Source organism: Paralichthys olivaceus, chromosome 3 (assembly GCF_024713975.1).
Source record: "Paralichthys olivaceus isolate ysfri-2021 chromosome 3, ASM2471397v2, whole genome shotgun sequence".
NCBI classification, from domain to species: Eukaryota; Metazoa; Chordata; class Actinopteri; order Pleuronectiformes; family Paralichthyidae; genus Paralichthys; species Paralichthys olivaceus.
Window position 1 is genome coordinate 26,134,205 of NC_091095.1, and position 13,910 is coordinate 26,148,114.

A 13,910-nucleotide genomic window follows, 5' to 3' on the forward strand; every position below is an offset into this window, starting at 1 on the left:
CAACTTGGCTGAATTTCATCACAGCAAGTCATAATGTGACTCAGTAATGTGTATGGCCTCTGTGTGCCTGCATGTACACCCAACAACATCTGAGCATGTTCCTGATGAGTTGGCTGATGGTGTCCTATGGCCACCACATGTAAGTCATTTCTTTTGGAGGTTGTCTTGCTTTTGCCTCCATTGCACCTGTGAAACTGATTCATTATCACTTGTGCTTCCTAAATGGATAAATCGATATCCATGAAGTTTAACTGACTTGCTGTTATACTGTGAAGATTAAGTGTTCCCTTAACGTTTTTGAGCAGTGTATATATCAGATATTGACACTTACTGGTGACACCCTTTAAGACTGTTTCCACAGTTTGGTTATTGATCTCTGAGCCAGTTTGATGCCCAGTAATTATAAATAACCATTAATAATTTTAACAAGAGTATTCATAATTACCCCCCTCTCTGGTAATAACCACCATTTGCACCTACTAATGCACATCAATGGTAACCAGGTTTCTTGTTTACATAACAAAAAAAAACTTACTTGAGGGCATGTAGATGCACTGAATATGATTACCTGGAAAATCAGGAGACCGGTTATGAGACTGGCTGACAGTGAATTTATCAACCACCACACCCTCTGAACTTTGTTTTACCTCAGCCAGCCCTTTTGCACTTGGCACCACCAGCAGGTACACATGGAGATGCTCACACAGTCTTTGTACCCAAATCCACTTTTCCTTGCAATCAAAATAGGGCGCCAAATAAAAACCCAAAATCAGAGAAAGTTGGGACAGTATGTTACATTTAAAATTCATTTTGTCATTTTGTCCCATTCTTCCTGTAAACAAGTCTTAAGGTGTGAAACACTATGGGGTGTCTGTTTAATGCACCACACATTCTCTATTGTGGCCAAGTCAGGACTGCACGCAGGCCAGTCCAGCACCCCCACCCTCTTCTTCGGTAGCCATGCTCATGTGTGCAGAATGTGGTTTTGCATTGTCTTGTTGATATATGCATAGGTGTCTCTGGAAAAGAAGCTGTCTAGAAAGCAGCATATGCTGCTCCAAAGTCTCAATGTACTTTTCGGCATTAATGCTGCCAACACAGAAGTGTAAGTTACCTTTGCCAAAAGCACTGACTCAACCCCATACCATGACAGACCCTGACTTTTGGACTTGTTGCTGATGGCGATGCACATGGCATCCATTCCTTTCAAAAAAGACCTGAAATACTGACTCATCTGACCACAATACATGTTTCTACTGTGTTATGGTTCATCCCAGATGCCTTCAAGTCCAGAGAAGTAGACAGCACTTCTTTTCATGGTTAACATAAGGGTTCTTTTTGGCACAGTCAAGTTTTAACTGGCATTTGTGGATGTAACTACGTATTGTAGTGCTTGATAAATGTTTGCCAAAGTAATTCTGAGCCCATGTGGTTATATCGCTTATAGATGAATGATGGTTCTTGATGCAGTATCGTCTGAGGGATTGGAGAGCACGGTTAGTCGGTTTAGGTTTGCGCCCTTGCCCTTTACGCACTGAAATTCCTCCAGATTCCTTGAAACTTTTATTAATGTTATGCACTGTAAGGATGAAATATCCAAATCTCTTCCAGACAAACATAAAATATCTTATGTTCATACTGTCTTCAATGAAGACAAATTAAACTGAGAAATCACTGCTGTCTTTCTGCATTTGCATTTTCCACACTGTCCCAAATTGTAAGTGGGGGTTGTACATAAAATATACATTTATTTTTAAACTCTTAAATACTCTCTCTCGAATATGTGATTAAAATGAAAGTACATATTTGTGAGCTGTTTGTAAAGATTTGTAACTTCAGTAGGACTCAAAGCCGTTGGAGCTGTGTGGGATAGACAGGACCGGGAAGTGAGAATGCATTGAAAGATGTACTGTTGATCTGTGGTGGCATGGGATTTTTTGTCAACAAATGGTAAATGGCTTGTATTCATAGAGCTTTTCTATTCTTGATGACCACTCAAAGCACTGTAGAGTAAAGTTTGGCATTCACACAAACATGCATACAGTGCAGAGATGTGCAGCACGTTTCTTTATGAGAAGGGGGAGTTTAGGGTTCAGTATCTTGCCCAAGGACACTTTGTCATTCGGAATGGGGAAGACTGGGATCGACCGCCTACCTTCTGGACATTCACACACACACATTCATATGGGCAGCACTTTTAATGAGAATGGCATGGCTATCTGGGGCAATTGGGGTTCAGTATCTTGCCCATGCGGTATGGGGCAGACTGGGGTTGAATCGCCGACCATATGGTAAGAGAACAATCACCCTTGAGCCACAGCCGCCCACAACAATCATATGGCCAGTATTATCCTTTGATAACTGCAGTTTCTGACAAGTCAAGAGCAGAGCCTCACAATCCTCAACAGAATCATCAACTGAAAAACACAAGTAATGGTACATAGTGGAACACACTTTCGACTACACTGCTGACTGACCATCTCTTTAAAGTTCATTGTAAAAATACCATTGCCTTAAAGAAATAGTGACAGCTACTTAGAACACATAACTCTTTACAATGGGCTAGGCCATGCAGAGAGACATTTAGTTAAATGGTAAATGGTCCATATTTTTGTAGTGACATCCTTGTCTTTATGACCTCTCAAAGCACTTAACAGCAAATGTTTCTCTTCACACATCAATCACAGCCATCAGGAGCAATTGGGGTTAGCTTTCCAAAAAACACAATTTGAACCCTTATATTACTGTCAAATGTTATACTGACCATTTACATGATCGCAGTTCTCCAACAATAAAAATGTATGCAGTATCAAAGCCACTAGCGGTTTACAGCATGGATGGACTTGGACCTCCAAGTAAACACACACACATTACTCCCCAGACTGCCATTAGGGAGTAATGTGTGTGTGTTTACTTGGGGGTCTTTACTTTAAAATTAAAGTAATCTCCATGTTGAAGAGTTAAGGTGTATCAAACTGAAACCTGCTGTCTAATCCTCATCTTTTCAATCTCACAGAAAAATAAGCAGAGCTTTCGACCAGTCCATACAGCCTGCGAAAGTGGTTGGATAGCTGCGTGTCGTGGTCATCTGTTGTTCACAAAGGCAGCATGTCTGCTGTGTCTGCAGCAGAGGTGCTTCATGAGGTTTCTCGGATGAATACTGAGATAAAAGTACGGCTATATATGCGACTAAATACAAGGACTCTGCAGTATGAAGCTGTGCATCTTCCAATTCTGCAATAACGATAAAAACCTTGTTAAAACAAATAAAAGATTGCAGTCAACACATATGGTGACAGTGCTTTAACTTTGAAACGGGTACAATTTTATATTTGTTACATATTCAAAAGATAAACATTTAAACTGTGGTGAACTGTGGAGATCCTTTTCACTGTCTATTTTGCTGTAAATTTTGCATGGTATGCTGGGAAATTAGGCGAGACCCCAGAAGGGCATCGCTACTCACACGTCTGGCAGTGTAGACGCTCTAACCTAAAAACATGGGAGCAAGTTGTTCTGCATCCCACACGCACTGCTCACGAAGCCAGTTTGGCCCAGGCTTTAATGTTGTGTGACCCCCCCCCCCCCCCCAGTAGTGCCAAGCATTTACCTGGGAGTTGACTGTCTGGCCCATGGGAATACGGGAACACTCCAGTGCATACTGCTTCACACAGAAGTAACAACCCTGTGAAAGGGAGAAAGCACACAGAGAACGTGTATATTCAACAACAAAAAATCCTTATTAGCATTATTAATATAGCAAGTGAAATGTAAATGGTAAATAGTTTGTATTTATATAGCGCTTTTCTGGTCTTGATGACCACTCAAAGCTCTTTACATCACAGTTCATTACATTACATTCACCCATTCACACACACATTCATACAGTGCATCTATTAGCAGCTCTTTTTTTCTATGAGGGGCAATTTGGGGTTCAGCATCTTGCCCAAGGACACTTCGGCATGTAGATGAGGAAGACTGGGATCGAACTGCCGACCGATGTATTGTTCATTAGAGTAGCTGCAGGTTTCAGAGAGACTAGGTGGTATTATCACACCTTTTACACAGCCTATAATGGAATTTCGGACCAATTTAGCCAAAAAGGATCCAGGCAGGATCCAGTGATCTCCTCACGTGGTATGGAATTATGGTATGGATTCCTTGATGGCCCTGCTAGCAATTCTGCTTTGAGGATGGCAATGTCTGTCAGTTGGTTCATCCCTTTATTCCAGAATGAAATCTCCTGCTATTTCATCTGCTGTCCCTCATGACAATTTTTTGCGAAAGAGTAAAAAATATGAAAAATTACTGGATTGCAAGGGCATGTTGTTTGGACTTATTTCCTGTTCAGAGTGATTAATCACTTTGGTGATGCTCTGACTGTTAATCTGGAAGGCTCATCAGATTGATTGAATTTGTTCAATACTTTAGTTTATGACCAAATACTTGAGAAATAATGACTACAATATAAAAATCAACAACATTTTTTACTGATATTTCAATTACAGTGAAAATTTAATTGTTTAAATATTTTGAAAGTTGCTGTCATATTGGGCAATACTTATATCACAATTACAAATTTAAGCTTTTTTAATAGTTTAAAACTAGTCACTAATTACAGTTCATTATCATCTGTAGTATACTCCAGAAAATGGTTGGCATTGAATTTACACATACATGAATTGCAGGAAATGGGAATTCAAAGCAAGAGATACCAAAGGGCCACCACCATTGTGACGGTATGTTAATAACCATAGTGATGAGCACCTCTAATGATCTGCATCTTACCTGAAAAGCCAGTTCCATCAGCACAATCCCACCTGGCAATGCCCTCTGGAGGTGATATGCAGTGGTGCCAGATGCTGTAGCCTGCAATGTTACAATTAGTTTGTCTGATTTATGTAGGTGTTCCACTTCATCAAATTATACTGTTCACTTGGTGAAGATGATATTTGATATTTAGTATTGGCAAAAAATGTTGTTACATGTTTCGGATTCATCGTTCGTGTAATTAGCCTACATTAGCATGACAGGCTTTTGTATTGTATATTACTTATCATAGTAAAAATCTGGCAGTCTTCAGATTATACTAAATTGACCTGGCTGAGATCTACAGAGCTCTCTACGTACAGGCTTACTAGTGGCTTTCCAAGAGTGGAATGGGAATCAGCTGTTGAGGACCTCTGTCTTATGATTTGCTCACAAGAAAGTTCCTTAGAAAACTCTTCTTCAGTTTCATGAAGTTTTCTTAAACAGCATAATTATTCTGTGTTCTTATAAATGCCATAACCAATGCCCATAAAAAGGCATGAGACTGCTATGCTGTGTGCACACAGAAATCACTGAAACTGAGAAGAAAATTTAAGGAGACAGGAATGTCAAAATGAAAATCTAAAGACAGTGGTGCACTGGAGCTAAAATAACACAGAGAATATTAAATAACACAAAAAACAATACATTGAATGCAGTTACACATTGACAGATACAGTGAAGTCTGTGTTGGGAGAAAGTTGAAGCAAATAAATAGTTTGATCCAAAATAAATATAATCAAACAGTTAAGAGAGAGGGGGAAAAGTAAAGGGAAAGGAAGGTGGACAGGCTGGCAGAGTTATCTGTTCTGGACCAGAGTATCATTGGAGACACAGCAGGTGAACCCTCAGTAAAAGGATGGGTGTGGGTCGGTCACATTGATTGGGCTGATTGTTTACACTGCACATGTTGGTAATGTGGGAAAAAAAAGCAATAAGCATCTGTGTCACGGACAGAATAACACAAACTCAGTGCAGCTACATTAACTGCATGGGGCTCAGGTTGGGTTCCTACACAAAAAAGGAATGACTATTTTGGGTTGAATAAGTGTTATTTTCTATAGCATGTCCATGTCAGTTAAATCTCAGAGAAACTTAAAGAAATAAATACTGGGATTGAGCACTCCCATCCTTTTTCACTATTACAACACCACACTCATTCTATTTGCAATACTATTTTTTGGAGAATAACTGATTTGAAAATGCAGACAAAAAAGCTACCAGCAAATTAGTTTTATAGTGTTTGAGGCCAAGTCTTCACTTTACTAACCAGCCTGTGGTTTAGTGCTGACCACAAATTAACAAACTGCTCTTTTCTAGTGATGTTTTGAGCATTGAGTTTACACTTGTGAATATATATATATATATATAAAATATTTGTCTGTTCTACAGACTTGGTAGAGGTTGTTTTTTGATCAAACATAACATCATGCATAGCTTCTATTCAGAAATTGAATGAGGTTAATGCATAGTTTTAGGAAGGGAATAAATGAAAATGACAATTAATTTAAAAAAACATAAAGAATGAAGGTTGCACTGTCTTTGGGGAACAACTGCATACATGGACTACATTTTAATAATACATCTGAAATATAACCCTAACCCATTGGTGCATGAATCTGGCTGTACAATAGTACAGCCAGATTCAACAACGTGTGTGCTTGCAGAATAAAATTTCTGCATCTCTGAGGAGAACACTAACCTTAGGGCTGTCCTCACTCTTCTGCTTTACATAAGAAAAAGACATCCTCCCTTCCAATGACATAGAGTTCAGCATGGTAGCCCGGGCCCGGGCAATGCTGTAAGAGATAGGGTTGGGGTGGAATGGAGAACAGGTCAGTTAGAGTCTGGTCAAACCAGATAAGCCTGGGCCCCCAGGGCTGATGGACCAGTAACAGCACATTAGCCAACCCCTTAAATACAATTCACAATGACTTGTTCTGAGCCTAGAAAGTGACAGGCAGGCAGAACCGACATATGCCCTGCATCTATTCTGTTTACAACAGCTATGGGCAGCAGTGCTTTGAGGTCAACCATCAGATAAGGATCAAAACACATATGATAACTCTAATGGATGAATGCTGAAGAAGAAAGGTGACTAAGAGAGGCAGAGATGAATTGATCATTTGTTTCACCCAAACAATTGAGCAGATGCAAACAGAAGAGCACTGTCATGTTGTGCTACAAGTACAATGCCATGCATTTACTAAAGAAAAGGTTAGGAAATTCAAATTTTCCCAAAAGCAAAACAAAAGTTTAGGCTGTTACTTGAATATTAGTATTTAGAAATACACAAACCTGCGTGCTGGAGACTGAGGCCGGACTTGGACCAAAATAAAGCCCATGCTCTGCAAGTACTGGACATACTGCTGGAGGAAGGTGCTGCAAATGTCAAGTAGCCAGGGCTCTTCCTTGAGTCGGTTTGGCATCATGTCAGCTGAGTCAGTGCTATAGCTGCGGTCCCGACCTGATGCTGTGGAGTCACTGGAGCGATGTCGTTTCTGGGACAAATTTCACAATTTCAGTTACATTTACAGAACAATATACTTCACTTAAACATACAAGAAAGAGTCTAGCCACTCTGATTTGTGATTGAAAGCTTGATGCCATGAACATTGGAGCAGTTTTTCCATGGCTTGGGCCTGGTGTTCCCAATAAAGAGTCATTTATTAGTAAAGAGTGCACCCCATTGGTGCTTTGGTGAAGCGATAGGCTCCACACTCCAGCAACAGTTGTAGCAGATTGACTTGTTGCAGAACATTTTGACATTCACATCAATCACTTTCACATTTTCAAGTACATTTTAAGCATCAACCCCCACATCAAGCCCACTAATATTACAAAGAGGCCACAGCAGAGAGGATGGTGATGTCAATCAAGCATAACTGTCTCTACCTTTAGTTTAGTTGGTGTTGCAAGTGAAAACTGATAAGTGATAAGCAAGATGTATATTCACTGTCAACCTAAACTTCCAATAACTTTGCTAGTCAGACAGCAAAGATACCTTCACCGGGGGCTGCACAATCTGTTCCTCTTTAATCTGCTTGCGGAAGATAGGGTCAAAGAGGAGAGGGGTTGCACAGTAGTGGACCAGCCTCGATGACTGCTTCAGGGTCTCCAAATCTGCCGCCTGTTGACACATAAATGTTATAGTCACTATAGGATAAGATGATAATACTGCAGATGATAAAGAATAAAGAAGTGAGATCATGGTGATACAAAGACTACAAGGCTGTTGCCAAGGCTCCATATTATAACTCATTACGGTCTTTATAGTGTTAAAAGGCATGACTTTAAAGATTCTGCTGATGGAAACCCAAGAAAGAACAGGAGTTCAGATCCATCTGACCATGATGCAGTCATATCACATGAAATAGTTAAATTAATTCATGAAGTGGTATGAAAAATCTAAATGCCATTGGAGATGACTGTGCTGTTGGACCTGGGTCGGAGCTTGAGTTAGAGACTGCTGTGTGGGTGTAAATCTAATGCCAACATGTAACCTCTCTTGAGATGCTATTGTGGCATACAGAAATCGTTTTAATTAACCCAGATATTCCTCCCTTTGAAATATGGCAATACATACCAATTCCCATGAAAAGTGAACCATAATTATGAGTCTTACAAACCACTGACATTTTAAGTTTTGTCAGGTCCAATTAGCTATATTTCATATTAAGCTTCATTCATACAACAGGAAGTTAATACTCAATTCTGACTTACTGGTCCAATCCAATTCATTGTTGAATGCTCAAATTATGTTTAAAAATGTCCAATATCAATACCATTTTTAAATTGTCACCTTTCTGAACTTACCCATAAGCTTAAGTACAATACCACACTAGATTTTAATACCATAGATGCTCCTGCCTAAGAACACAGCCTGATACTTAAGAGTTTGGACAATACAAATAATGAACACAAATAGACACATTTCAACATGGGTACTCCTGTACATACAAGTCACATTCACAGAGGTATTTATTTAGTGCTGCAATGGTAGAGGGGACAAGGTTCCTGCTGAAATGGACCCTTCTCCATTTAAAAATTCTGTAGCGTCCGGATGGCAGAAATGTGAAATGGTAATTGAGTGGAGATACTCTAGGTCTCATTAAGTGGAGATACTCTAGGTCTCATGACTATAATCTAAAAGGTTCAAGAGCAGCAACAATGAAGACATAGCATTTTAGCTGTGTTGGTACTGCTGCTATGTTGTGTCTTTTTTCTTTACTTTTTAATTTTTTTAAACGTTCAAACCCAAGCTAGAGTAGTTAATATTTTCCTTCCCCAATGAAGAAACATTCAAAATAAGTCCTCAGTGTCCCTCTTCTTATCACTTCCAGAGTAGCTGTATCCAGCTTTCCTCTTGAGCTGTGATACATTTGAGACAACCATTCAGATTGAGGTTGTTTGCGTTAGATAAACACACATCACAAATGACAATGTCCAATATTGCTAAAATGTCATCTGTGTCAACAAGGGAATAATCAGTGTGTATGAGGGGAATAAATAGCCTACCAGAGTGTCTACTTCCCTCTGCAGTGTAAACATATCCTTTAACTGATACAATACTGTATTTAAGTCACAAATATTTTATAAATTACTTACTGAAATGGGCATGTTAGACTGCGCTGACCTCTGTTGCCAAGTCACAAAGAGGTTCTCTATCTTCATCTGTTTCTCCAGTTCTGTCAACACAAATTTAAAGTCATCCCCACTCCTGTCTAGTGTGGAGTTTGATTGAATTAAAGCACGATAACAATAACAATATGTCATCATCATAAGTATTAGAAGTAGTTATAATAATAGCTGTATCAACCCCTCCTCTCAGCAGCTTTGATCTCCAATAGCTGGCCACCATGTCTGGCCACCACATCCCCCTCTGTCAAGGGTCGAATGGTACAGATGTCCCTCAGAGCTTCATCAAAGGGGAGCAGCTCGGAGGGGAAGTGGAGTGGAGCAAGACTTCGGCCAGTGCTACCCAGCCTGCCTTGTTCTTTGTTTGGCAAAGGAGGAACTGCACTCCGCAGCAACGCATCAGGTTCCATGGAGGGGCTAAGGAACCGGTCGGAATCCTGCTAAAGACGCAATGAAAGCAAAAAATATAGTGAAAAACGTGAAAGGACATAAATCAAATAGCTTGTTATACAAATAGTAGACGACTAGGTAGTGTAGAGCTTGGAAATGTGTGCAGAGTAAATTAAAGTAAAATAAACAAAACTGTGTTCACCCTCCCTTATTTATGACTGTTCTTGTGTGTGGCCTTTACATAACTTGGAATAATTTTTGCCGTTAACTTTTCCAAACATAACATTTCGGCTTAATTCTATTTAGCAATCGACACAATCTTCAGATATTTTTCAAAGCTCTATAATTCCATTCAGTATTAAGCATTGCAACAATAAAATGAAAGGACAAATTGCCAAAGTGGAACTGATTCTGTGAATGTTGTTGCCATAATAGAGATCTGCACCTGTTGTACTGTAGTTTATCCGAGAACGTATGGTCAACTCACTCACACACTACCCTGCCCCCACTGACAGCTACAGAGTGCTGATGTCACTTAATCCAACTTTTATTAATATTGCAGGTAAAGTGTTCCCAAATTTCCCCCTCCTCAATTTTGCAATATTTTGTACTGTGAGTGGTCATAAACACTACAAAAGTGATATATAAATACAGACCATTTACTGAAGTAATGACTAGAGGTTTGGATTTTTCTGATTACATTACACATTGTAAATTTAGTGCACTATACATCAGTCTTGATGAGCATTCTTTAATTCTTAAGAATTGTTCATATGCCCTGGTTGCTGTTGAGAAGAACTTTGGGGCAAGTTTGTTCAGTGGAGCAGCTCAGGGCCCAGCTGCCCCAGTGTGGCAGAGCTGGCCTTGCCATGCCCACAGGCTTGAGGGTTAAACTGTGCGCTGGTGCTCCCTCTGCTTCTCATCAGGACCATGACAGATGAAGCTCTGTTCAGGCAAATTTTCTGCTGCTCTGACTCTGCCTTCTGTCTGCACTCATTAGTAGCGCAGCGATGAAGAGCCAGGCCTTTGAAGGGACAGGAAAAGTTTGGTTCTTTATATTCTTTTAATTGGCCATAGGGGGCGGGCTAAAGAGCATTTGGTGTCTTTTTTGCTGTAAAATGTTGCCCTAATAAATCCCAAGTTCTGGCTGTCCCACACAACAATGTAGAAAAACACTATGTAGGATATTTTTTCAGTATTTTTAGGACTTTTTATTTCAACTCAACCACATCTTATCATATGACTAAATTGACCTACTATTGGAGAGCGACCCATCCACCCTCACTCCCTTATTGCCCCTTGCTCAACACATTTTGGATGTTATTAATGGGCTTGAAAAATAGGGTGACAAAAGTTTTCATGTAAATGGTAAGTGGTTTGTATTAATATAGCACTTTTCTAGTCTTGATGACCACTCACAGTACAGAAAATTGTAAAATTGACCAAGCAGAAACCTCTTATTTACAAGACAATTTTATCAGATTCCAAATGCAAACTATCACAGTTCTGGGGGACTACCCTATGTAGCAGAAAATCTTTTCTCCCTGGTGCTCTCTACCTTCTCACAAATTGCAGTGGAAATTGAAAATCAATTCATTCAAAATGTCAGTCTATTTCCACCACTGTCATTTCACTTACTAGTGGGAACAGTGACAGTGATATGACAGATGACTCATGATGTTAGGAAGGAGGACAGAGCTGATTATATGAAATCCAAAAGAACAAATTGAGACTGACAAAGGTTAACTTGCAGTGAGGTTTTAGTCACACTGCTGAGAAAGTTTGTTGTGTGCTGCTGAGAGCCTCAGTTGCGTATTGACACACAACTCCAAATTAAATACAGAGGATCCAGCAGTTTTGATGAAATACTCTAAAAAGAAAACAAGCCAAAATTGATATAACTGCACGTGACAGGAAGATGGGAGTGAATATAGTAAGAACCTCTGACTAACATTTACTCTGTACTGATTTTTTTCAAAATTTCTTTTTGATTCAGAAATGCATTTTACACAGTAATCATTTTTATTTCACTCCTACAACATAACCTCACAGAACAGTATGTCAGTGTGTTTAATCCATGGGTCAGTTAAGCATGGTTCAGCTCATTTTTTGTTTTACTGCTTTGGTCTCACTGTGCATCTTTTTGCATTACAAAACAGAAGGCAGACATGCTTGGAGCAGCTGGTTAATGGAGAGGAGCATTTCGAAGCTTAGGAGACAGTTATCTTTGGAGTTGGTAGAGACCAAAGACTGAGGTAAAAGAAAAATACTTAATTAGGTGGACACAACTCTACATGAATAAATATGTTGTTGTGATTGTTGGTTATATAAATACTAGGGTCAATATATGAGACACTAATTACTTTATTAACTGAATCAAGCACAAAGTCAATATTCTCTCTCATTCAGCATCTGCAGATGGACTCAGTACACATCACCTGAATGACATGTACAAATGAGCAAAGACCAGAGGAGAATCTGTGTACTTATAATTCACAGCCCCCTCTCATTGGGAGTGGAAAGGTATGTATTACCCTCCTGGTATCTTAATCAGTGGAGGAGACATCCTGCCCTCACATTTCTGTGGACAACCCCTAGAGGGAGATCCCAGATCTGAGATCCCAAACATATGACAAGAGATACCATAAAGTTGAGCCTTCAAGAGGCCATAAAGTTAAATTCTCTGAGCAATAATTGTAAACCTAAAGTTGCCCTTTTAGATAAACAATTTGGTAAATCTTCCACATACACCTCTGCTTGTGCAATATCACATGCACAAATGGCATAATTTAAATTACAGTGTTTTAAGTGTACGTTAGTGTTTACAGCTTGCTTCAACCCCTATAAGTGGCCAAAATATTCTATAAAAGCAGGTTTAACTAACATTTAAAAAAAAAAAAAATTGCATCATATTGTCTGCATTTAATAGTGCTTAATCTTGTGACCACTAAAAGTGCTTTATAGGTTAGTTTTATCATTCACAAACACATTCATCAATGTGCAGCACTTTGTCTATCTCACATTAGTCACACACCACTTGCTTGCGTACAATGCCGTTTATAACCAAACTCCATAAAAAAAAAACTGATCCGAAATAATCACTTTGCTCTCCGCAGCCTTCAGCTGCCAGGCTCCTCTCTTGGAACCAGCTCCCACTCTGGGTTCGGGAGGCAGACAACAAAATGTTTGATAAAGCTTCAAATTCTCTCCACTGTCCACCAAGTGTTGGCTCATTTTCTCATGCTGGGTTTCTCTCCAATAAAGTGAGATATTAACATTATTATGTAGACTGCCTTGAGATAATGTATGTAGTGATTTGGTGCTACACAAATCGATTTGAACTGAATCAGTTAATTGGCTAACCTTGGTTGGTGGTGGTGCCCTGCTGTGGATTATAAAGTAAATCATACCACTTATTGTAAGTACTGTAATGTAGTGTTCTCCAGAGCTTCTCTTTCTTAATCTGACATTTATCTTTCAATTCTGCTGTCGACTTGATAATGCTCCAATTTAGGAAGGATGTTTTTACCTGCTTAGATTCCATTTCATGCATGGGTGCATCAGAAAAGCAGTAGTGATGGAATAAGCCCATCTTCTGGTTAAGCAGGCAATGGACAACATGACCCCTGGCATTCTGCCATTTAACAAGGCGCACCAACTCTCGATTCATGGAGGCACCCAGGTCCACAGACCAGTTATAGCTGTACAGGGTCACCTAAAGAAATGCAAATCAGAAGATCATTGTAGGTAAATTTCTGAGCTACGGCTCTTTACAATCAGTTAGGACAGTGAAAGAAAGTAAATAAAAATAGTAATAATAATCCAGTCAATAGAAAAATGTACACATGTAAATATGCAAGAGGTAGAAGCACTTCCTACAGGTTTTGTGCCTCTGAAGAAAATATATTGTCAATATTCGCTTCTCATCTAACTTATGGTGTTAATTTAAAATTATGCGAAAAGTACTCTTGCACAACATGAGTTAGTGAGCACCCCGCCTTCTCCGACATAATCTGTCCACCTGAGATGTGTGATATATCAGTCCTTATTATAAAGCATAGTTATTGCACAAA

At 39.4% G+C, this 13,910-nt stretch overlaps 2 protein-coding genes across 10 annotated transcripts in view; one reads left to right on the forward strand and one right to left on the reverse strand.

Annotated features, from left to right (window-relative positions):
• Window positions 1-10,045, forward strand: part of hyi (hydroxypyruvate isomerase) — a 29,013-nt gene extending 18,968 nt beyond the window's left edge. Inside the window, exon 9 of one of the 2 annotated variants that reach the window (XM_020080942.2) lies at window positions 9,641-10,045. In XM_020080942.2, the coding sequence (XP_019936501.2) occupies window positions 9,641-9,659 (19 nt within the window). In that variant the 3' untranslated portion in view covers window positions 9,660-10,045. The remainder of the gene's footprint in view (window positions 1-9,640) is intronic. The other variant, XM_069522646.1, reaches the window with a different exon arrangement.
• Window positions 1-13,910, reverse strand: part of szt2 (SZT2 subunit of KICSTOR complex) — a 110,546-nt gene that overhangs the window by 12,206 nt on the left and 84,430 nt on the right. For 5 of the 8 annotated variants that reach the window (XM_069522643.1, XM_069522640.1, XM_069522642.1 and 2 more), the window contains 8 exons: window positions 13,367-13,552; window positions 9,629-9,887; window positions 9,418-9,497; window positions 7,814-7,939; window positions 7,108-7,310; window positions 6,512-6,608; window positions 4,789-4,869; window positions 3,611-3,685 (listed from right to left, as the gene is read on the reverse strand). In XM_069522643.1, coding sequence (XP_069378744.1) covers window positions 3,611-3,685; window positions 4,789-4,869; window positions 6,512-6,608; window positions 7,108-7,310; window positions 7,814-7,939; window positions 9,418-9,497; window positions 9,629-9,887; window positions 13,367-13,552 — 1,107 coding nt within the window. The remainder of the gene's footprint in view (window positions 1-3,610; window positions 3,686-4,788; window positions 4,870-6,511; window positions 6,609-7,107; window positions 7,311-7,813; window positions 7,940-9,417; window positions 9,498-9,628; window positions 9,888-13,366; window positions 13,553-13,910) is intronic. The other 3 variants (XM_069522641.1, XM_069522639.1, XM_069522645.1) reach the window with 1 other exon arrangement.